Source organism: Acipenser ruthenus, chromosome 2, assembly GCF_902713425.1.
Source record: "Acipenser ruthenus chromosome 2, fAciRut3.2 maternal haplotype, whole genome shotgun sequence".
Taxonomy (NCBI): domain Eukaryota; kingdom Metazoa; phylum Chordata; class Actinopteri; order Acipenseriformes; family Acipenseridae; genus Acipenser; species Acipenser ruthenus.
This window is the reverse complement of record NC_081190.1, coordinates 47526110-47550027: the sequence shown is the minus strand read 5'-3', so window position 1 is coordinate 47550027 and position 23918 is coordinate 47526110. Positions and strand designations below refer to the sequence as shown.

At 39.4% G+C, this 23918-nt stretch overlaps 1 protein-coding gene across 3 annotated transcripts in view; it reads left to right on the top strand.

Moving 5' to 3' along the window:
• LOC117408451 (clathrin light chain A-like) overlaps nucleotides 1-23918 on the top strand; it is a 50817-nt gene that overhangs the window by 1009 nt on the left and 25890 nt on the right. For 2 of the 3 annotated variants that reach the window (XM_034013443.3, XM_034013444.3), the window contains exons 2-5: nucleotides 16441-16478; nucleotides 17181-17298; nucleotides 17662-17773; nucleotides 20648-20701. In XM_034013443.3, coding sequence (XP_033869334.3) covers nucleotides 16441-16478; nucleotides 17181-17298; nucleotides 17662-17773; nucleotides 20648-20701 — 322 coding nt within the window. The remainder of the gene's footprint in view (nucleotides 1-16440; nucleotides 16479-17180; nucleotides 17299-17661; nucleotides 17774-20647; nucleotides 20702-23918) is intronic. The other variant, XM_034013445.3, reaches the window with a different exon arrangement.

Here is a 23918-nt window from a genome sequence, read left to right as displayed (position 1 = left end):
CTTATTTTAAACATTATAGTGCATTATTGTGGTGGAAAATAAAAGCCTGGAGTACAAGTTCACCCATGAATTGGGACTGATAAAATATATGGGAGGCGCATTCTGTATTTAGTCTTTAACGAGTTAGGTTTCGGGCTACTGTCCCAAATGACCTAACTGTAATGCAGTGGTCTGTAATACAGGTGCATTCAGTTTACCGTGGACTGCAGGGGATAACTTTCACTAAAATGGTTTACTTTACACCAGGCCATAATTATTGTACTGCTCACAGTAGCCTAACAGATTTACAGAAAATCAAGCCCCACAATTCCATGATATGCTATCCCGTTTTTGTATGTAGAAGTGGTAGGTTAAGTACTGCAAAGCAGTTACATTAATACACTGCTATTGTGTTTTTTACAGTATGCTAATGATAAACATTTGAAATGCAGGTACAGTAGTTGCTTACTTACATTTACAGTACCAGGCTAAATTATTTGCTTTTATGATGGTACACAAATCAAATCAATTGAATATAGTAAAGCAGAGTCTTCCATTTGACTTGGCCGTTTTAAGTCAGGATCAATAATCACTTATTATATTGTATTATAAATATTTTTTCGGTAGATTGTTTAGCAGGTTCAAATTACAAGGTTGGTATTGTTTGTTTATGGCTGTATAAGGGGCTATGCACACCAGACGCGAATGAAGCGAGCAAGCGAATACAAAACAGTTAAACCTATTGATTTAAATGGAGCAATGCACACCGCAGCCGTAGCGAACGAAGCGAGCGAATTTAGAAATAAATAGTGGTTAATGTTTTAACAGTATCCCTTCTAGATGTTTAAACAGCATTTGAACTTTGTACTAGCGTCGAACAAGAAGTAGCCACAAGGTTGCTAAAAGGCTATTAGATAAGGAAGTACCTTATTTAGACTTGGGCTTGATGAAGAAAGAACAGCAATTAAGATACAGACTAGGGTGTATATATATATATATATATATATATATATATATATATATATATATATATATAGGGCTATAAATGTACGCTGGTCATGTGGCAATTGGTGTTGGTGCCCTTATATCAATTGCCTTAATGCCCCTCAAAATGTGTGTGTGTGTGTGTCTTAACAACCATGGCATTATGGCCACAGTGCCCTTCAGCTACAGCAACTATAGAGACGCCTGGATTAGAAAGTGTTTGGGTCAAAACAATAACATGATTACCCGATTTGGGTGTTTACGTCGCTCCAATTCCATACACAACACTTGTGTCAATATTTAGGAATGCAATATTTAGGAATTTAAACTGAAGCGTGAGAGGGAGGATAACATACCTGATCGAACACGAATGCCTGGCAGTTAAGAGGTGCTGTATTAACAGCAGCAGTATATGGTAAGCCAGGTTCATTGTGATGGTGATCAAACGTGTATGGATACTGTTGTGTAAAAAATGCATACAATTAAACGTTGATTTAAAGAAATTTAGAACAGTGAAAAAGTAAAATAAAAATACCCCTAAGGCTTGTGTGTTGCACATGTGGCATTGACAAAATGCCCTGCTAAGTTAATAAAGAAAATCATTATAATTATGGCTGAAACACAGCAAAAGATAAATAATTTAAAAAAAAACAAACAAAAAACAACATATATAAAAAACCAGCATTGAAAAGGTTACTGTATAAACCTGAAAAGTTCTCTTTGTGAATTTGAATAATGAAACCAATTTTGTCTTTCGCCATTCAAATTGTCGGGTGCCTAAATAAAGTTTTGAGTTAACACTAACAGGTTTATTGTTTGTTGCATCTTCTTTAGCAGCCACATCTATCCCAGATATAAGACATTACCGTATTGCAAAACAGTAAATGTAGCTTGTGTTTTGTACTAAAGCAGGGCAAGCTGCTGCAGGGAAAACTGAGTATTTCTCAAACTGAACATTAAGAACGGTGACAGGAGAACACATATAAATACTTTAGACTGTAATTAGGAAGGGGAAAAAAAACTAAACATTTAGGTAATTAAAAATGAAATGTACTGCAGCTTACTTGATTGCAGTAGAACAACTGTGATTCACTAAACTTAGCTTTCGGATTGTGGTAATGAAAAATAATGGTTTGGAAATTTCTAAAATAGATGATATTGTGTTAACTGTGGTGTATTTAATATTACATTGTAAATTTATAGAACGAAATCACTGAAACTTAAACTTATTTTTTACTGAATCAATAAATGGTTACATGTACATAGGGTTAGACTCCACAAAATGGTGAGTGGGCTCAATGGGGTTTCCCAATCTGGTGCAATGATGTGCGTTTTCCGAAGTGCAAGGGATTTTGGTACCCATCATTTACAGTGTCAGTGGTCAATTTTACACCAAAAAGATTAAGAAATGAATCTGTAGATATTAATTGGGGCGCCTGGGTCCATGAAAAATCATACTGTTAGCTGGATCGGAAAATGTTTATTTTTTGCATGTAAATAATTATATTATGAGTAGGGCCCTACATAATTCGCAACATTGCGAAAATTGCAGATCCCGCAATATTAGGCTTCTACTGCAATGCCTAGCAGTGTACCGGGGCAGCGCTGCACAACACAGAACCTCTGCAAACGGTTCCTCTACATGTTCCAAAATCCCAGGACTTGATCTTTGCTTCCTGGCATGCACAATCAGCTGCTGGAATTTGCAACATATAGTACTTGTGTTAGATGTTTACAATCACATATTCTTCATATATAAAGTAGTGCGTGCAGAGAAATTAATTAAAGACAACTGCAGGACAAATTAAAAATAATAAAAAAACAACTGTATACGTGTTTTGCATTTAAATGGTTTAAAAAACCAACAAATTAAAAGGCATTCAGAGGCACTCCAGAAAGACGACATTGATGAAAAAACGAACCCCAACACGAACATTGGTTTGACCCAGGGTTTGCACTATTATCAGCGATGTGTATGCAACAGAAGCCGCTAGTAAATTACAAAAACGATTAATTAAACTTAGGCTAGGTAGTTGTTAACTTAGTATGTTTTTGTTCTCTATTAATTAAATTATATTCATTGAAAAAGGCAAGAGAGAAACAGATAGTTATTAATGTTATTGTTTTGGTTTAATATAATATAGCAGGCTAATGTTCCTATTGAAGTAGGCTACAATACATTTTTTTTCATTAAAGTTGCCGTTGTTCTTTGTTGAAAGTAATGTTCAGCTTTCTATTTTATTGTATATTACTCATTTAATCAAACCAGGTAGTGTAAGAAGTTGCTTGTATCATTCATGACGTTTTTCAAATCAAGTAAGCTTATTTGTGTATAAAAAACGACAATAGAGTTGCAGCCAGTGTCAATTAACTTAAACATGGCAGCGGATTGTCTCTCTTTAGCGCGCATGCAAGAACTTGCAGACTTAATGCAACTGTGTTGAGATTTTAAAAAGAAAGCATTTTATGAGATTTTTAACTAGAGGTACCGCCGCTATGACTCTGCACACCCAGAGGTTCCGGGGTTGTGCCTCGGCACAAATTAAGCACTGCATGCACGCCCCTTACCTACCTACGCTATAGTGACGTTGCATGTTGACTTTGAAGCCACACCCACTATAGCGCTTCAGTGGTGGTATAGCTTTTCACACAGACAATTATGACGGTTCAGTGCCGTCTCTGAACCACCTCGTGAGATCACTTCAGAGAAAAAGGTAGGGACAAGACTGAGCCGAGATCAGTCATTTTTTCTAATGCTTAATGTGTGTGTGAGAGAGTATGTGTGCAGTTCTATAAAAGCCTCCATATCCACGAGGTTATTTTAAGTAAACAAACAATATTACAGCAGAACAAGCTGATCAGCTCCTATTATACTAAAATGTCCGCTGTTTTGGGGAAGAGATGCTCTGTGAATAACCATGCGATCTTCAGCCTTACAATTGTATTTAATAGAGCAAGCGATTCTGAACAGTTATGTCTATACTTTTCATTAAAATAATTAGTTCAATGAAAGATACGCTCCCAAAATACAGCCCCCCCGTACCTCCCATGCGTCTTTTGAATGGGTTACACGCACGGCTTTGTTGCAACAGATTCAGTCAGGATTTGGGACTGTTTGACCACAGTTCAGTAGTTAAAATAATTATATGGTGATTTTTAAGCAAACTGTATTTGTGTGACTTGTAAAGCTCGTGTATTAACCCTTTGCGGTCCTATGTTGGACATGGTCCGACATTACAATTATTCCTATCCGGTCCAATGTCGGACCCTGTCCGACATCATCAAAAAAACGCAAAAAACAGGTTTCTAGTCGTTTTTTCTCCGGAAAAAGCTGAGAGAACCATTCAATGGCCGAGTGGGAGCGACAGGAGACGAGACAAGCCAAAAAATAAAAAATAAAAAGGGCGTATCTCATGCATAGTCATACTTGCCCCTGGTATCAGATGGGGGCGGCCATAAGGAAACAAGCTGGCTGATACTGCATTAGTGCTCAGAGAATATCGCAGACATTTGCAAAGCTTTTTTCAGATGTTATAGTAATAAAATAATGACTTGGATCACATTATTGAGGCGTTTGGTGATAAAATGAGTGATTAGGAGATGATTGATCGGTATGTATGACTATTATTATTATTATTATTATTATTATTATTATTATTATTATTATTATTATTTCTTAGCATTTATGAAAGCTATAGAGAACGAAAGGGTTGGGCGGGGCTGGAGATGCCTAGTGAGTGCTTTGTTGATATGCAGGGCCTTTTAAACCCGTTTGACTGGGAAAAAAAATACTTTTAAACAGCGTGTCTAAAATTAACTGCGTGTGAAAATAAATTGGACCTGACACGCACTTAATAAATGGACTGCAAAGGGTTAAACATTTTATTGTTTTGATTGTGTTCTGGTTTAAAAAGAAAAGTGCATTTTTTTTGGCTTCTGTTCAGTTACAACAGCGTTTCTAAAAAAAATAAAAATAAAATAAAAAATCATGTCCACAAGGTTATTTTAAGTAAACAATCAACATTAGGGCAGAGATCGGTCATTTTTCTAATACTCTGTGTATGTGTGTGTGTGGTGCATTATTTTCCCCCGCGTGGATGCAGCTGCAACAGTTCTTCAAAAAAAAGTTTTCTTAGTTTACAGTATATGTCTTTTGTATACTGTACTGTGTGTAAAATATCAGGCTTTCCAGTGTAATTACTGTGGTTTAAGTTACACCAGTTAGTGAAACTGATCTGCTAGACACCGGGGAAAAATGGCTGCTTCAAAAAATATTTTTCAAGACTGTACTCACGTTTCCATGGCAACAGCTGTCCCAAGTGGAGGGAATGTATCATTTCAGGGTGAAATATGGGCAAAACTGGCATGTCACTCATAATTATTGGCTCATGGCAGCCATGTTTGTTCATGTAGGAACTTTTCCTGAATAACTTTTTTAGAGGACACTACAAAGATAATGTATACCCAAGATTCACGTCAATCGGCCAAAGGGTTCATGAGGAGATGTCGTTTAAGCAGAATCCAACATAGCTTCCACACCATGTGACCGATCCATTTTTCCTTAAGTAGAATCAATCGTGGACATGAGCGCACTATGTACACCATTTTTCACAGCTGTACTATTTACCGTTCATGAGAAGTCATGATTCCTAAATCCTATGATACTTTCTCAATATTTGGGTAAAATAAAAATATCGAAGTATCGCGGTTTTTCGATAGTGTGTGTGTGTTTTTTTTTTTTTTTTTAAGCTTTTAAAACAAAACTCTAATTTGTGCTTTAAAAACAATATGAACTAAGCTTACTCATTTCCACTTAGCGGAAGTGACCGACTATCCTGCGTGTTCTAGGAAAATAATTAAATTACTGTAGCAGTCATGGCGAATGCTGGAGAGAAGCTTGATGTGGAACTATTTTGGATTTCAGCCAGATGACAATAGCAATCTGGTTGAAGGCAGACAGTCAAAATGTCAAGTGTTTTAAAGAAGTGAAAAACAAAGGAGGAAATGCCCCCAGTTTATGGAAACATCTTTCAGATCGCCACCCCGATCCATTTGCCGACGTTTACTTTCTGTATTTTCTTCTGTTCTTTTAGTTTAAGAAAGTGAATGTCAATGCATATTACTTATAAAAAAAGTCACGGCAAAGATAACACATAAAACAGGAATGTGCTAGAAGCTGATTCATTGATGCTTGTTTATTTCATCATTACAGTGCATTTGCTAGATAGAAGCTGCAAAAATATAATTTGCCGACGTGTCATTAAAACTCTACATGTCAAATGTTAGTGATCTGTATTTTATGTGCATGTAACGTGACAGCTGTGAAAACCCTGTGTTTTGAATTGCATGCATGAGTGGTGGAAAGACCAGGATGAATACAGACTTCTCTGCCAGCATATCAGTTTCCCTACAGGATCAATGTAACGCTTCACCTGCAGAGGAAAGCACAGGACCTATAAAGCTTAAGAGTCACACTGCAAAAGTCAGTGCAGACGGCTACAGGTTCAGCATGAAAGAATAAAAAGTACTTGCAGTTTATTGTAGTAGCCAGAGTGGTTGTCTTTTGTCTAATTGACTTTCTGTGCAAGATTTTTAACAACCAAACGAGCATGATGGGCCGAATGGCCTCCTCTCGCTAGTAAAATGTATTTTGTTCTTCTTTAAGGTGCACTGGGGTGTTTTGACAGAGACATTTGGCTTGACTACGTGTAAACAGAATTTTTATCCACTGAACTAATTTTATTAAATTATTTGGAAGTGGTGATTTTCAAAATATCAAACACTATAAAAATGTAAAATGAACGCATATTGTTTAATATGAAGCAATATAGCGTTTGTGTGTATTCCCTAATGTAACACTATTAGTGTGTTTTATTAAAAAAAAAATAATAATAATAATAATTTACAGTGTACATGAATCAGTCAGGCTAGCCTAGTTTAGCATTATACTGTGTTTACTTACTTTACTTTCTAAAATATTTGAACAGTGTAGGATTCATGGAGGTTGTGGAATGGTGTGGGAACACAAGGCAGACAAAAAGCTCAAATATGAAACGCCGGCACACTTGACAGTTGGCAGGTGCTTCTGTGACAGTTCGGTGGCACTCTACCAGCAATGGTCTTGTGCGCCGTCTTCATAAATCACACACGCAGGTGTGTAAACCAAAAACGAGTAAGTAAAAGGCGAAAGGAAAACAAAAAACTTTTAAGGAAAAACTACAAAATAAAGTGTGCAGGTTTTTAACCGCGACTCGTTGCTCCCTGTAGCGGTAGAAGTCCCGAGAAACAGGCACTGCTCAATATCCTCTCTTGCACACTGTGGGATGGCTCAGTCCCGCTAAGCTAACTATCAAAGATAGTGACAAGTAAATAACCGGTGCGTGGCTTGCTTGTACCACCGGGTCTGTGTGTCTTACGCATAAATACATTTATATATATATATATATATATATATATATAATATAAAGAAATAAATTTTATATATATATATAAATTATATAATTTGGTGGCGGACCCAAAATTGACTACAATCCACAAAATGGCCGCTCGTAGGGACTACATTACCCAGAAGCCTTAGCAGGGTGTGGTCAACGCAGCTGTTAGGAGCACATGGGTTGTAATTCACCTATTTAAAAGAGGCTGACTCAGCTCGGGTTGGTGAGTGTGGAATTGGTGTGGAGTGAGGTAGGAGAGCCATGTAAATATATTGAGAGAACTATTGATTTGCCGTGTATGACCCTGGACTGTTTCGAGAACACTATTGCCTGTGTTCACCCACCTTTTGTATGAGAACCTGAACTGTGTACCAGACTTTTGTTCCCAACGACCCTGTGTATTGAACATAGGGAAATAAACATACAGGTACTGTCCTGTTTTCCCTCCATTACTGTCTGAACAAGTGTCTTGTCTACTAAACCAATTTGTGTACAAGTTTTACTCAGACGGGTACTACTTTGTCACATGTGGTGGAAAATGTGGGCACATTGTTAGACAGACCATTGTTAGACAGAAAACCGAGAAGACAATGGAAGCGGTTGTACAGGCACTGTTACAAGCAGTAACAGCTCAATGGGAGGTGACCAGGGCATAGCATGACAGCCCACCAAGATGCTTTGCGAAACAAACCAAATGTTCAGAGAAGAGCAAGGAAAGGCAACTCAGGAGTTAAGACAGCATCCAAGAGATGGCAACAAGGCTGGGATCAACCACCGATCAACCCACAAAAAAGCGCAAACCATTATCCGCAGAAGATGACCAAGCAGAATGATGTGGAAGCATACCTGACTATATTTGAGAGAACGGCAGAGAGACAGAAATGGCCAAAAGAACAGTGGGCGGGGTCCTTTGCACCTTACCTTGCAGGAGATGCTCAGAAAGCTTACTTCGATCTGGAGCTGAAAGATGCACATGATAAACTGAAAGGAGAAATTCTGACCAGGCTCGGAGTGACCAGCATGGTGAGGGCTTATTGGTTCCACCAGTGGACTTATCAAGCAGCACAACCACCCCAAACACAGATGTTTGACCTTATTCATCTGGCGAGGAAATGGCTAAAGTCGGTCTCTAGTCGTTTTTTCTCCGGAAAAAGCCGAGAAAACCATTCAATGACCGAGTGAGACCGATAGGAGCCGAGAGAAGCCGGAAAAAAAAAGGCGTATCTCATGAATACTGATAGACCCGACACCACATCGATAACACGGACATAAACAAACAAGATAGCTGCTTCTGCATCAGAGCTCAAAGAATATCACAGACATTTGCAGAGCTTTTTTTAGATGTTATAGTAATAAAATATCGCATTATTGAGGAGTTTGGTGATAAAACGAGTGATCAAGAGATGATTTATCGGTATGTACTATTATTACGAGTTATTTGAAAAATATAGCGAACGAGGGATGGGGCAGTGCTGGAGATGCAGTACTGAGTGTCCTGTTGATATGCAGTGCCTTTTAAACCTGTTTTACTGTGAAAAAAAATACTTTTAAACAGCACGTCTAAAATAAACTGCGCGTGTGAAAATAAATCAGACCTGATGCGTCTAACACGTGCTGAATAAATGGACCTCACAGGGTTAATGGGGTACTGGTAAATGATGAGGTGGTTATCCCTCTATAAAGATCAAGAATGATTAACTGTACCGGGTGGATAAGATTGAGGTTGAGGTGGTTGAACAGTTAGTGGTACCCACTAACTACTGGAGAACAGTCCTTAACCCTTTGCGGTCCATTGTCGGACTGGGTCCGACATTGCAATTATTCCTCACAGGTCCTTTGTCGGACTGGGTCCGACATCATTATAGCAACGCAATAAACGGGTGTTTAGTCGTTTTTTCTCCAGAAAATGCCGAGAGAACCATTCAATTGCCGAGTGGGAGCGACAGGAGCCGAGACGAAAAAAAAGTCGAAGTCGAAAAAAAAAAAAAAAAAAAAAAGGCGTATCTCATGAATAGTCATACATGGTATCAGGTATCAGATAACGGGGCGTTCATAGTAAACAAGCTGTCTGAGTGCGTCAGCGCACAGAGACTATCATGGACATTTGCAGAGCTTTTTTCAGATGTTATAGTAATAAAATAATGACTTGAATCGCATTATTGAGGAGTTTGGTGATAAAACGAGTGATCCGGAGATGATCGATCGGTATGTACGACTATTATTATTATTATTATTATTATTATTATTATTTATTTATTTATTTCTTACATAGGTGAACGCTATAGCAAACGAAAGGGTGGGGCGGGGCTGGAGATGCCTAGTGAGTGCTTTGTTGATATGCTGGGCCATTTAAACCCGTTTGACTGTGAAAAAAAATACTTTTAAACTTATAAAATTAACTGCGCGTGTGAAAATTAATTAGACCTGGCGTGCCTGACGCGCAGTTAATAAATGGACTGCAAAGGGTTAATCTAGCCCACGGTCATATACTAGGGGGACATTTGGGAATCGACAAAACCAGGGAGTGAATATTCAGGATTTTTATTTGGCCAGGGGTGTATGCAGAGGTTACCTAGTACTGTAACTCGTGTCCTGAGTGTCAACAGACCGTCCCAAACCGGCTTTCAGAAGCCCATTGGTTCCCCTTTCTATCATTGAAACTCAATTTGAGCGCATCGCCATGGATCTGGTAGGACCACTACCAAAATCCACTAGGGGGCACAAGTATATTTTGGTGATGGTAGATTATGCTACTCATTACCTGGAAGCAATTCCTTTGCGCACAATGGCCTCCAAAGGTATTGTGAAATAACTAATGTTGTTGTTTACCAGAATAGGAATACCGAAGGAGATCTTAACAGATCAAGGTACCCCTTTTATGTCTAGAGTGATGACTGACTTGTGCAAGCTCTTACAAATTAAACAATTGAGAACCTCTGCATACCATCCCCAAACTGATGGATTGGTGAAGAAGTTTAACAGAACATTGAAGTCTATGCTTCGGAAGGTAATAGATAAAGATGGGAGAAATAGGGATTTCCTGTTGACATATTTGATATTTGCCATATGAATTGCTATATGGTAGGCACCCACAGGGAATTCTGGGCATTGCACGGGAGACTTGGGAACACGAGGCCACACCTTTTCATAGCGTCATTGAGCACATCAACAATATGCATGACAGGATAGCTACTGTGACACCGATAGTGAGGGAGCACTTAAGAAAGGCACAAGAAAACCAGTCTTTCACTTATAACCATCAGGCCACTCTACAGGAATTGCAGGCAGGAGACAGGGTGTTAGTGCTAGTTCCCACAGTCAAGTGTAAGCTACTTGCTACATGGAAGGGGCCATATGAGGTGGTCAAGAAAGTAGGGGAAATAAATTTATAAGGTCTGACAGCCAAGCCAGCAGCCACCAGAACAAATATACCATATTAACCTTCTGAAAGCCTGGAAGGAAAGGGAAGCCCTAGTGACAATAATGGCATACCCCACTGTACCCATGAAAACACCTGACGTTAATATAGCACCTACATTGTCACCAGAACAGCTGCACAAGGTGAAGGGGTTCCTAGGGAAAAACGGGGAGATTTTTTCAGTGATGCCAGGTAAAACACAGGTGATGGCTCATGATATTGTTACAACCCCAGGAAAAAAAAAAAAATATGAGGCCGTATAGGGTACCAGATGCTCGTAGAGAGGCAATTGGGAAAGGGGTGCAAAGAATGTTGGAGGCAGGCGTCATCGAGGAATCCACTAGTGAATGGTCTAGTCCAGGGGTGCCCAGACTTTAGTTACATAGGATCTACTTTTTCCACCCTCTTCCTAACGCGGTCTACCTAACCCCCCCATTCAAACATGTTGCACACTACATTATTACCAGACCACAAATAAAATAGGCCCTATTTTTAAAACAATTGTACAATAATAAGAAATAATAACTTTTTACCTTATTGATTTGATGATTTGCACTGCATGGTGTCAGCAAGCTTTGCATAGTCTGGGTTGTAGCTGCTGATTGCTAGCCTCAAGCAGGTGTCCAGGTGATCATCTGTTAGAGTGGACCGGTATTTTGACTTGATGATCTTCATGTCTGAAAATGCTGACTCGCAAAGGTAGGTAGATCCAAAAAATGCTGTCAAGTACATGGCAATTTTTCTCATATTTGGATATTTTTCCTCCACGATAAGGTTCCAAAAGTGTTCCCCTGATGCCCTCGATTTGATTTGGAGGTCGCTTTGAAGAGTCAAAATTTCACTCTCGACGGCAGATGTCTCCATGTGAAACAATGATGCTATTTTTGTTGCAATTTCGTCAACATCAACTTCCACACCAAACGGAAAGCACATAAATGTTGCCACAGGTTCCAGGATTGCAAAGTCTTGAAAGCGTCGGTCAAAGTCTGCGATAATGTTGTACACCTGTTCAACGTATCGACCACTGTCGCAATGTGCAGGTGCTTTTCCCTGACTTTCGAGCTCTGACATCATATTTTTGAAATTCCTCAGTTCGTGTCGCTGCAATTGTGAGGACAGCAATTTTAATTTTTGTTTAAAAGCTGTCACAGAGCTAATCATTTCAACAATATTTTTGCCTTTTCCTTGCAGCTCTAAATTGAGCTCATTCAACCGAACAGTTACGTCGGTCAAAAAAGCTAAATCTAACAACCACACTTCGTCTTCCAACTGTTTATATTCCGCATCTTTTGAAGCCAGAAACTCCTTGATTTCAAATAACAGATCCCTAAATCGCTGCAGGAATTTACCTCTACTAAGCCACCTTACATCCGTGTGTAGAATGAGGTCTGTGTGTTCAGCTTCACTTTCTTCCAGTTGAGACCTGAAGAGGCGCCTCTGCAGACTTCTGCCCCGAATCGAATACACGATTTTGAGCGCGATATCCATGACATCTTTCATATTCAGCATTTTACCACACAAAGCCTGCTGATGGATTATGCAGTGATAATTGAGGAAGTCTGGAAAGTCATCATCACTTTTGCAAAGGGCAATAAACCCATTGATGCGGCCAGTCATGGCTGGTGCTCCATCCGTAGTTATGGACACAAGTTTGTAAATGGGTAACTGAGTGCTATTAATAAAGTCCTTGAATGCCCAAAAAATGTCCTCCCCTCGAGTTTTTCCTTTCAATGATATGATTTTGAGCAGTTCCTCTTTGGCAGTCATATCTTCAAACACCATTCTAATGAAAATGCACAACTGAGATGTGTCGATCACGTCTGTCGACTCGTCAAATTGAAGTGAAAAGAACACACAGTCATTTACGTCTTTTTTTAAGATGCTCCCCCAAATCCTCATCCATCATTTCACAGCGCCGTATAACGGTATTTCTGGATAGCTGAACATCCTTAATAGCAGAAATGATTTCTGATTTATTTTTGAAATCATCAAACAATGATTCTGCTGCCTCTAAAAAGGCCTCTTTTACCATTTCTCCATCCTGGAACGGTTTCTTGTGCTTTGCTAGTATGCGACTCACCCGGAATGATGCAATCGTGGCTGCCTTTGATTTTGAGCTGGGCCTTGTAAAGATCGATTGTTGGGCAGCTAGTTGAGACTTCAATTCTTTCACTTTTCTCTTTCGTAGTTCACTTTTAGCTGGAAAGTCGCTTTCATATTTCTTGTGAACAGTTTTGAAATGCCTCTCGACATTTCCCTTCTTAGCAAGAGCTACACTTGAATGGCAGATCAGACACACACATTTTGAATTTGTTGCGGTGAAAAAATAATCTTCCTCCCACTCACTGTAAAAGTGGTAGGTTTTCGGTTTCTTGCTGCTTGGTCCAGCACTCATATTAAAAACTTAACTGCAATTTTATAGAAAAAAAAAACTTAGTAAAAAAACAACAACCAAGAAGAAAAAATATTCTGTTACAGGTCTCCTGCTTCGCAAGCGTGGAACGTAAACGTATGAACAGCAGACGGTTGCTATGGTAGCGACAGTTTGGAAAAAAAACAATGTAGCAACTACAGTGCCATGGGTTGGTCAAATTTTATGTCAATCAAGCTGTTTTTTTTATATTTTGGCTGTGCAGTAATATTCGAGCAAGAAGCAATCATTAGTGTAAGCAAAGCATACGGTGCTTCAGAACTTTAGACCTCATTATTTTTAAGGAGACTTGATGGTCAATCTGTGAATTGCCAAAATATATATTTTTAGTGCATAAGTTTTGAAAACTTTTATGCGGTCTACTAGAAACAAGTTTGGGATCGACCGGTCGACCGCGATCGACGTCCTGGGCACCAATGGTCTAGTCCCATAGTTATGGTGCCCAAACCAGATGGAAGCTGGAGGTTTTGTAATGGTTTTAGAAAACTGAACAAAATTTCTAAATTTGACACCTACCCAATGCCCTGTGTAGATCTTGGAGAAAATAGGGAAGGCCTGGTATATAACCACCTCAGACCTTACCAAGGGTTATTGACAGGTACCCTTGACACAGAGAGCCAAGGAGAAAACCGCCTTCACAACCCCAGACGGGTTGTTCCAGTATACGGTAATGCCATTTGGGTACACAGAGCCCCGGCCACGTTTCAGCGATTTAATGGACTGGATATTGAGGCCACATAAAGAGTATACAGCTGTGTACTTTAGATGACATGGTAATTCACAAACACATTTGCCCAGAGTACAGGCAGTACTGGACGCTATAAAGACAGCTGGGTTAACAGCCAACCCAGCTAAATGTCACATGGGTCTGGAGGAAGCGAAATATCTAGGATATGTGGTAGGGAGAGGAACAGTAAAACTCCAGTTGTCAAAGGTAGAAGCCATAAAACAGTGGCCAAAACCTGTGAATAAGAAGCAGGTAAGGGCATTTCTTGGGTTAACTGGCTATTATTGACGATTCATCTCCAGCTATGCCACAATAGCCACCCCATTAACCGAAATAACTAGAGCTAGAGGATCAAACATGGTAAAATGGGCCAAGAAGGCAAACCGGGTATTCACCAAGCTGCAAGACGCACTATGTAGCAGCCCAGTATTAATAGTGCCAGATTTCAACAAAGAGCTAATTGTACAGATGGATGCATCTGAGGTAGGGTTAGGAGCGGTTTTATCCAAAGAGGTGGATGGGGTAGAGCACTCGATCCTCTTTAAGTAAGAAATTGGAACCGAGGGAGAAAAACTGCAGTAATCGATAAGGAGTGCCTAGATGCATGGGAGGCTGTGTGGTCCAGTGCTTAAAGAAAAGGGCTTGTAACCAGGAGTTCCCCGGATTTGTGGCAGACCCAAGGGTAGGGTGATTGATGGGAAGTATAGGAGGGCGGATATTTTAAGGCGATTGTGTCCAGCCACAAAATGGCTCATCCAAAATTGACTGCAATCCACAAAATGGCAGCTCGTAGGGACTGCACTACCCAGAAGCCGTAGCAGGATGGCAGTGTGTGGTCAGCGCACCTGTTGGGAGCACATGGGTGTGATTCACCTATTTAAAAAGAGGCTGACTCTCAGCTCAAGTTGGTGAGTGTGGAATTGGCATGGAGCGAGGTAGGAGAGCCATGTAAATATATTGAGAAAACTATTGATTTGCCATGTATGACCCTGGACTGTTTCGAGAACACTATTGCCTGTATTGACCCACCTTTGTATGAGAACCTGAACTGTGTACCGGACTTTTGCTTTGTCTCAACGACCCTGTGTATTGAACATAGGGGAATAAACATACAGGTACTTTCTGTCTCCAAACAAGTGTCTTGTCTGCTAAACCGATTTGTGTACAAGTTTTACTCAGATGGGTACTACTTTGTTACAAACCATATAGTCCCTCCAGGATTCCGTGATCGCGGAAATCACAGAATTTGCTCTCTCTCTCTCTCTCTCTCGTAGAATGTTACTTTTTTTGCAGTAAAACACAGAAAACTCAAACATTTGCTCCCTACTACTGTACATGTCACTAGAGCGCATACACTCTATTTGTATAGTGAGAAGTGTGGCAGGGTTTCAGTGCGACCTTTAGTTCAGCCATGGAGAGATTCCTAGGCCATCTGTGAGTTCTGGAAACAAATCTAAATTAGCACCAAATATAATGGCAAAAGATAGGGCACAAATGCAAAATGGAAGTCCAGTATTTCCAATAACTCACCGTCATAGCTTCTGTTAATACAGCAGAAGACCGTGACAATGACCATAGATAGACAGTGGCTACTGAAGAACAAAATAAGGTGGTGGTGGTGGTTATTGTAAAGATTTTTTTTAAATTTTTTTTTGTATTATCGTTTTTCATCCCAAAACATTAAACTGCTCCTGTTCACACGCGGTGTAACCAATCAACATGAAACTTGGGAGGTATCATCCTGCGTAGATTAGTTCAGATGCAAAAAACATTGTGCTCCTGCGTCAACCAAGATGGCGGCCTGATGTATGTTTTGGAAACAAAGTGACTAGGTCCTCTGGTCCTAGTGTTTTTTTGTTGTGTTTAAAGTGCTGGTTAGGGTAACACTTAAGATTTTAAAGACTTCACTCAAGTCGTGTGGTCCTCCCCCAAAATTCTTTGTTCTAGACTAAATTGATTAAGTTCTTTCAACCAGTCTATCATCATAGCACATTTCTTTACGCCCTGGAATTTGAACTGAAAAGAAATGGAAGAAATGGTCTTCCATACAATGTAATGTGTTTCAGCTGTCAGTTAACACACTACACGTAAAAGGGCCATTAAAAAAGTTGGTGAAAGTATATCAAAATGTAAAACACAAGCAAGTACGATAAAGTACTGAGAGGTATGAAAAAGCATATTAAACACCATGGTAAAAATATGGTAAATGCGTAGTATAACAGTGGGATTATTTTTAAATAACTGTTTATTTCTGTCACCGAATACATTTCAAGCAGTGTTTGTTTCCACCTCACGCCTCCCAAAGTGAATTGATTGTCAAGTGAATCAGGAAGGATGGTTATAAAAGTTCCAAGCTGTGCTGGTATTGTGACATATGCATAGGTTGCAACACTTGTTGGTCAATAAGCCAATGCTACCTCTTTTCTTGCTATTTTTATAATTAATTGTCTCTTTATTTATTTTCTAGATGTCATTGATGGAGCAGTGAATGGAGATCTACATGAGGTAAGGTGAAATCTATCTGCTTTCAAAGTCTTCAACCTCTGTTTTATAAACCTATGTCTCAAAAGTATATTTCATTTGCATGTACTTTCCTAATCTGTGTTGCACATTTTCTACATTCGGAGCCTACTGTGGCAACACAAATGGCAGTAAGAATTCTTCCAGGTGAATTTATCAAGGGGCTCTTGAATACTGTGTTCTTAATAGGATTATGACACTTCCCCTCCAAGTTTGTTAACACAGTATATCACAGACTGAGACTGACTGACCCACCTCTTCCCAGCTGGGTGCAGGGTATCGGATTAGTTAGCGGGGCTGTCATTGCATGATCATAGGAATCTGACTCGATTTTAAGTTATAATTTATAAAATCCCAGTGAAGAAAACAGATGGCTTAGTTGCTAGTTTGGTTGCTTATGGTGACCTTCAATCGCTGTCCTGAAGAGTATAGTGAGCCCATGTGCAATGGAATGGTGTTTCCTTGGTGTCATATTGTGTAGATATCGGTCCACAATTGAAACACCAGAAGGGGTCACAAGGAACTGACCACCTATACATCTAGCATTTGAAAAAAGCTGTTTAAAGTTTGGACTCGTCATCATTGGAAGCCATGATTCCTAAACTAACTGCAACAAACAAGGTATCACATGATCAGCCACTAGATCAAATCTGAAGTCTAAATGAGGGAAATCTTTCTTTTGTCTAGGAGAGCAACGGCCCATCTGACACCTACGCAGCGATTTCACAGGTTGATCGGCTACAGTCTGAGCCAGAGAGCCTTCGAAAGTGGAGAGAGGAACAGCTGGAGCGTCTGGCGCTCTTGGGTAAGCAAGAGAAGGACCAGTCAAAGATTCATTTATTGTAATGTGTAGAGGTGATTTTTGTTGGCAGATTCAGAGATCCAGAAGTGGTTCAATGGCATGAAATCGGTGTGTTTCATTGTGGCAAATCTCCGATCCATGGACTTGCAGCAAAACCAAAACAAGTGTACAACACAAATATAATTATAATAATTGAACAGTATTGCTTGATGTGTTTTATATTAAATAAAATATTATTTTATCGAATCACATCTAGGATTAACTGAACTTCTTGGCGTTGTGTCCTTACAACATATTTGATATACTTTCATGATCCCTGTGAAAATGCTTGTTGCTTATAATTCAATATTTGTCTTCCTTCTGCAGATGCTAACTCCCGCAAACAGGAAGCAGAATGGAAAGAGAAGGCTAAAGTAGATCTGGAAGAATGGTATTGCAGGCAAGATGAGCAGCTAGAGAAAACAAAAGTCAACAACAGGTAAAGTAGTGCACTTACCAAACATGAGGGCTGAACAGCACATGAGAGGGTTTCAGTTTACCTTGGGTCAGTTTACCTTGGGTCAGGTATACATTTAGGTATTGCAGCATTTTTGTGGGTCAGATGTTGCATAAACTTACAAGATTAATGAAGACCACAGTGTGCAGCTTTTTTAATAATTAAGATCCAGTTAATCTTGTGTGGTCTGTAAATTTCCAATTCAGTGGGTAAGAGCAGTAAGAGTTTTGTTCTTTTATTTGTTACAGTATCTGTCTTTAGTCAAGGCATTATTTTAAAGAGTTAGTATCATCATGTAATCACTGCAATGTTGTCCAGCTGTTATTTTATTATTATTATTATTATGCACACCTTTACTACAAGAGTTTTATTGCTGTGTTTTATTATTCTAATCAATTGTTGTCATACCTGTAAGACCCAAATACTTTAGCTTGTGTCTCAGAAATGTCAAATACAATCTGGATCTACTGCCCCTTACTGTATCTGGGTAGATTAATCTTTTCTCCAGTGACAATTGGTGCAATAGTACTCTTTCTGAACTGGAGTTCCAACAACAGAATTCATTTTATTGCATATACAGTTGACTTGGCCACTTGACACTTGGGCACAGTGGTACACTGATGAAAGCATTAGACAGAAACATTGGTTTAATTGACACCAAGGGTGGCATAAGGATTTATATATACACACATACACATACACACACACAGTGGTTTGCAGAAGTATTCACCCCCAACCAATAATGTCACATTTTGTTGAATTACAAATAATGTATGCAAACGTTTTTATTCAAAGCTGTAGTGGTTAAACTGAACACTGTTATATGAGAAGGAGGTTAAATGTCAGCAAAACCTGCAAAGAAAATGAAATGTACTGGTTGTGTAAGTATTCAGCCCCTTAAGTCAGTACCTGTTAGAAGCACCTTCTGTAGCAATTGCTGCTATGAGTCTTTTTGGGTAGGTCTCTACTAGCTTTGCACAGTACGATGGTGAAATTTTTGCCCATTATGGGAAAATTGCTCCAGGTCTGATACATTTGTTGGGAATCGTTGATGGACTTCAGTCTTCAAGTCTCGCCATAAATTTTCGATTGGATTAAAGTCAGGACTTTGACTGGGCCACTCAAGAACATTAATTCTCTTCTTGTTCAACCACTCCAGTGTGGCTTTTGGCTTTGTGCTTCGGGTCATTGTCCTGCTGAAATGTGAATTTTCCTCCCCAGTTTGAGTCTTGGCTGACTCAAACAGGTTTTATTATTATTATTATTATTATTATTATTATTATTATTTGTTTATTTAGCAGACGCCTTTATCCAAGACGACTTACAGAGACTAGGGTGTGTGAACTATGCATCAGCTGCAAAGTCACTTACAATTACATCTCACCCGAAAGATGGAGCACAAGGAGGTTAAGTGACTTGCTCAGGGTCACACAATGAGTCAGTGGCCGAGGTGGGATTTGAACCAGGGACCTCCGGGTTACAAGCCCCTGTCTTTAACCACTGGACCACACAGCCTCCTAGGATTCACCTGTACTTTGCACCATCCATTCTCCCCTCTATCCTGACAAGCTTGCCAGTCCCTGCTGAAGAGAAGCATCCCCATAACATGATGCTGCCACCACCATGCTTGACAGTTGGGATGGTGTTGACTGGGTGATGTGCAGTGTTGGGCTTGTGCCAGACCGAAAAGTTCAATTTTTGTCTTGTCTGACCACAAAACCTTTTTCCACATGTCTGCAGTATCATCTACATGCTTTTTCGCAAACTCCATACATGCTTTAAGATGAGGCTTTTTGAGTAATGGCTTTTTTCTTGCCACCCATCCATACAGGCCAGCTTTGTGTAGGGACCAGCTTAATGTTGATGTGTGAACACTGACTCCCATCTCAGACACAGAACCTTGAAGCCGACAATGACCTTGAGAGATTTGCAGAGTGACATCCCGAACCAGTTTCCTGCTTGCCCGGCTGCTCAGTTTGGGAGGGCAACCTGATCTGGGTAGTGTCTGGGTGGTATGATGCATCTTCCACTTCTTATTGATGGACTTCACTGTGCTGAGAGGGATAATCAGCGCCTTTTGAAATTTTCTTGTACCCTTCTCCTGCTCTGTGCCTCTCTACCACTTTATCCCTGACTTGTTTTGAAAGCTCCATGGTGTTCATGGTTGCTGTGTTCAGATCACTATGTGAGTTGCAGCTTGAAAGTCTTTATATACCTGAGGAAATTATCTACAAGTTAAACCACTTTGAGTACACACAGGCTGAAACCATTTCATGAATTTTGTGACCTTTCAAACAAATCATTTGCACCTGAGCCGATTTTAGGGCTGCAGTAGCAAAGGGGTTGAATACTTATGCAACTGAGATTAATCTGTTTTTCTCTGTAAATCTTACTTATTTATATTCTATATGCATTTTTTAACTTTATCAATGTGGAGTAGTTTGTGTAGATTCTACATGTAAAGTCTAATTTGAAAGTGTCGTGGAGTACGCTCAGGTGCCAATAAAATGTGAAAACTTTGCAGAGGGAGAATACTTCTGCAAACCACTGTGGTATGTATGTATGTATGTATGTATGTATATATAATACATTGTGTTCCTCAAATTTCATAAGATCTCCATTGACAGATATGAATTTAAAGGCACACCTCTGGCTTTACAGTAGGAAACACTATACTGAAATCTGATCCTGTCATCCTAATTTTTTGAATAAACCTATATGCTTAAGCAATATAAGCCCAAAAGCAATAACAATACTTTCCAGAGTATGTTATCACCTGTATCTTTATTCTTCATTTTACCTCATTCTCTCTTTTCTCCTGCTTGCTGCTTTCCTATTGGACCTCTTACTGTCTAGGGTGCAAGATGAAGCTTTCTACAAACAACCCTTCGCTGACCTGATTGGTTACGTGTATGTTGCTAAAACTAATGTTTTATCCTTTCTTCTGTTGTCACTTACATATTTGTGCTCTGCGTCACATTTTACTTTTCTTTCTTTTCTTTTCGTTTTGATTTTGTTTTCTCAATCTGTTGTGAGGTGTCTAGATGGACCAGTGGTGAGTGTTATCAAAACTGAGCGCTAAAGATTATTGCCTAGGCATCATACTAGGGAAAGCTACATCAGGTGATAATCATTCGGTGTTAGATCTGGGTTGTTTTAAGATTGAATCTTCTTTCTAGGTATCCGGTACCTTTTTTAACATTTCAAAACCCTGTTATTTGTATTGATAACAATAACCGTCTGCAACCGTGCCTTCCCCTGTTCTAAGAGAAGAGAATCATTACCCAGCACCAAGTAACTTCACAGAAAGACAACCTCAGGATAAGTAATAAACCTGTTTCAGTGTCTAATACTTGCCACTAAGTAAAAATGAATGTAGATGTACATATTCTTATATTTGTGGAGTTCTTTCCTAAACCAGAATACAGGTCTTCAGTGCTGAGGGTTGAGGATAGTGGGGGGGGGGGGACAAAGTCATGTACTTTTCCAGAAAACACAAACTGAAGTAAGATTAAGTTATAATTTCATTTGGTTGTTGATGCTTACATGGCTGAATTTGGATTATTTATTCTCTTTATATTTTTTTTACATAAAATAATTTTAAAATATTGGATTTACAGGTGTGATAGTCCAAACTTTTTTTTGCAGTCAAAAGTGTAATCTATTTCATGTATTTGTATTGTTCCAGGGTGAATGTCTTGTCTGTCACCTCTACAATTAGGCCTATTTTATTTTATTACCCTGTCCAAGTATTTTCCGCACTGTTTTAATGTGAAACGTTTTGTTCAAATGGTGATAATGCATTTGTACAGCAATTTTAAGATGCACTGGTAATTTGAATGCACATTTACGTTTCTTCTAGTTAAGACAACCAGTTATTTAAAAACATTCTTGTATTGACTTTTTGTTTGATAATATTGATATAAAACCAGAAGAATGAATACCTAGTTTAAAGCAACTGTGTACCCTGCATTTCAAACCATTACATGGTTTATTTTGTTATAATTTATTTATGTATTTCATTTTATATTTAATTATAACTTGTGAACACTTTCAAGTATAAAAATACACTACCAAATCATGTTGAACTGTAGAATTTTAAATTCCCTTGGCCTCTTCAAGCTACAGTAAATCTCATGCAAAAAAATATTTTTAACCAAATTGAAAGATGCCATCCATCAAGAAATGCTGCTGTTTTTAAAATTATTTTGGTGGTGAAGGCTGTGCTTGTGACAAATTGCGGACATTTTAGGAAGATAATACATTCACACTTGGCTGCAATTTTTTATTTCCCCATAACAGCTGGACAAAGTGGCCAACTGACTTTAGAACCACTGTTGATGTAAATTGTATGTAAACTACATTTAATCTGGTGAGGATATACAGTTGCTTCAAACAAAATGTTAGTAATTGTTATCTGAAGGAAATGTTCTGTCTGCTGTAGGGTAGGAATTTGCAATGCAGTGTCTAGGTAACTGCTAATTCCCTTTCAAGTACGAAATGTAACCATTACTTCATGGAATGTGTCTCTCATTTACCTGAGCACTTATTCAAAGCTACTCCCTTGAAGGGCCCCTTTTGTGTAAGGCACCCCAGGAGATATCCGTGACCGTCGCAAGGAGATCAGCGCCATTTTTCTTTCACCCTGCCTCAGGACGGAGTGAGGTTTGACTTTTTAGTCAAAATTATGGAAATAAATTGATATTCACTTTTTCTCTCATTTTAAATTTTTAAAATTTCGCTGGAATTTGAATCGTATAATTCTTTCTTATCCTAGGTTCTGATTAAGCATGTGAACTACATTTACCTGAGAGTTGCTATTATTACTTGCTAGCGCCTTTAGATGGATATAAAAATGATTTCCATTACATGAGAAGATGTTAAAACTTGTTGATTTGAACTTGGCTCTCACCAAGATAAGCACCAACTAAGACATAGCTTTACGGTAAACTAATGTGATCCATCTGCATCTCCATCCTTTCCATTTGGTGATGTAGCTATCCTTCTGCCTGGTGTTGATGGCTTAAATGTAATGCTGGCTCCAGGGATCAGCTTATTTTGCCTCCTCAGAGCATCAGCACACACAATGGCTGCGATGCTGGCTCCGGGGATCAACCACAGTGCGGTCCAGCGCATCAGTATGACAACCGTCTTGATTGAGCGAAGTAGGGTACATCTCTGGGGTCTTCAAGTGGGCACCTTCCTTCCTCTGTTTCGTCGACTAGCCCACAACACCTCAAGAGGGCTCGACAGCGATTCTGGCTTCCCAGCATCACCCCCCTCCGTCCCCCACTCAATTCAGCCCGTACATCAGCGTTTCTATTTTGCTTGAGATCCCCATCCAGAATCTTTCCGTCTCAACCACAGCCAGTTGCTGCTCCTCTCTGCTGCTTCAGATAAGTTCTTCACTGTGCAACGCAACTCTTGGCCACTGAACCCGACATCTCTGAGAAACCGGGTTGTGGAGTGTACAACCCACCTCCACTGGGTAAACCCGGACTCTTCATCCTCGCTGTTCCGCTTCAGCAGCTAGTTGAGCATACCGAAGTTTCTTCCTCTTACATGCTTCATCCACAGCATCCTCCCGTGACACTGTTAACTCTACCAGATGAACAAGGTGTGCTGATCCAAACTACAAAACGATGTCTGGTCAAAGGTTAGTGGTGGCAATCTCAGGTGGAAAAATAAGCCGTTGACCAACATCTGCCAGCATTTTCCAGTCTCTAGCAGCTTCCAGTTGTCCTGGGTGAGGATTGGTTTTAACACCTTTTCTTGGTGGTTGCTCTCCTGGGCGGAGGAATGTTGTCTTTTTTGTGTAATGTTTTGATGGAACAGGTGGCAACATATTGGTCATGTTACGCTTGTCTTCCAATGCTAAGGCCAAACATCGCAGCACCTGGTCATGGCGTCAAGTAAACCGTCCTTGGCTAAGACCCACCTTGCATCCTGTCAAAATGTGCCTTAACCCTTTGCAGTCCATTTATTAAGTGCGTGTCAGGCGCGTCGGGTTCAATTTATTTTCACACGCGCAGCTAATTTTAGACGCGCTGTTTAAAAGTATTTATTATTATTATTATTATTATTATTATTATTATTATTATTATTATTATTTATTTCTTAGCAGACG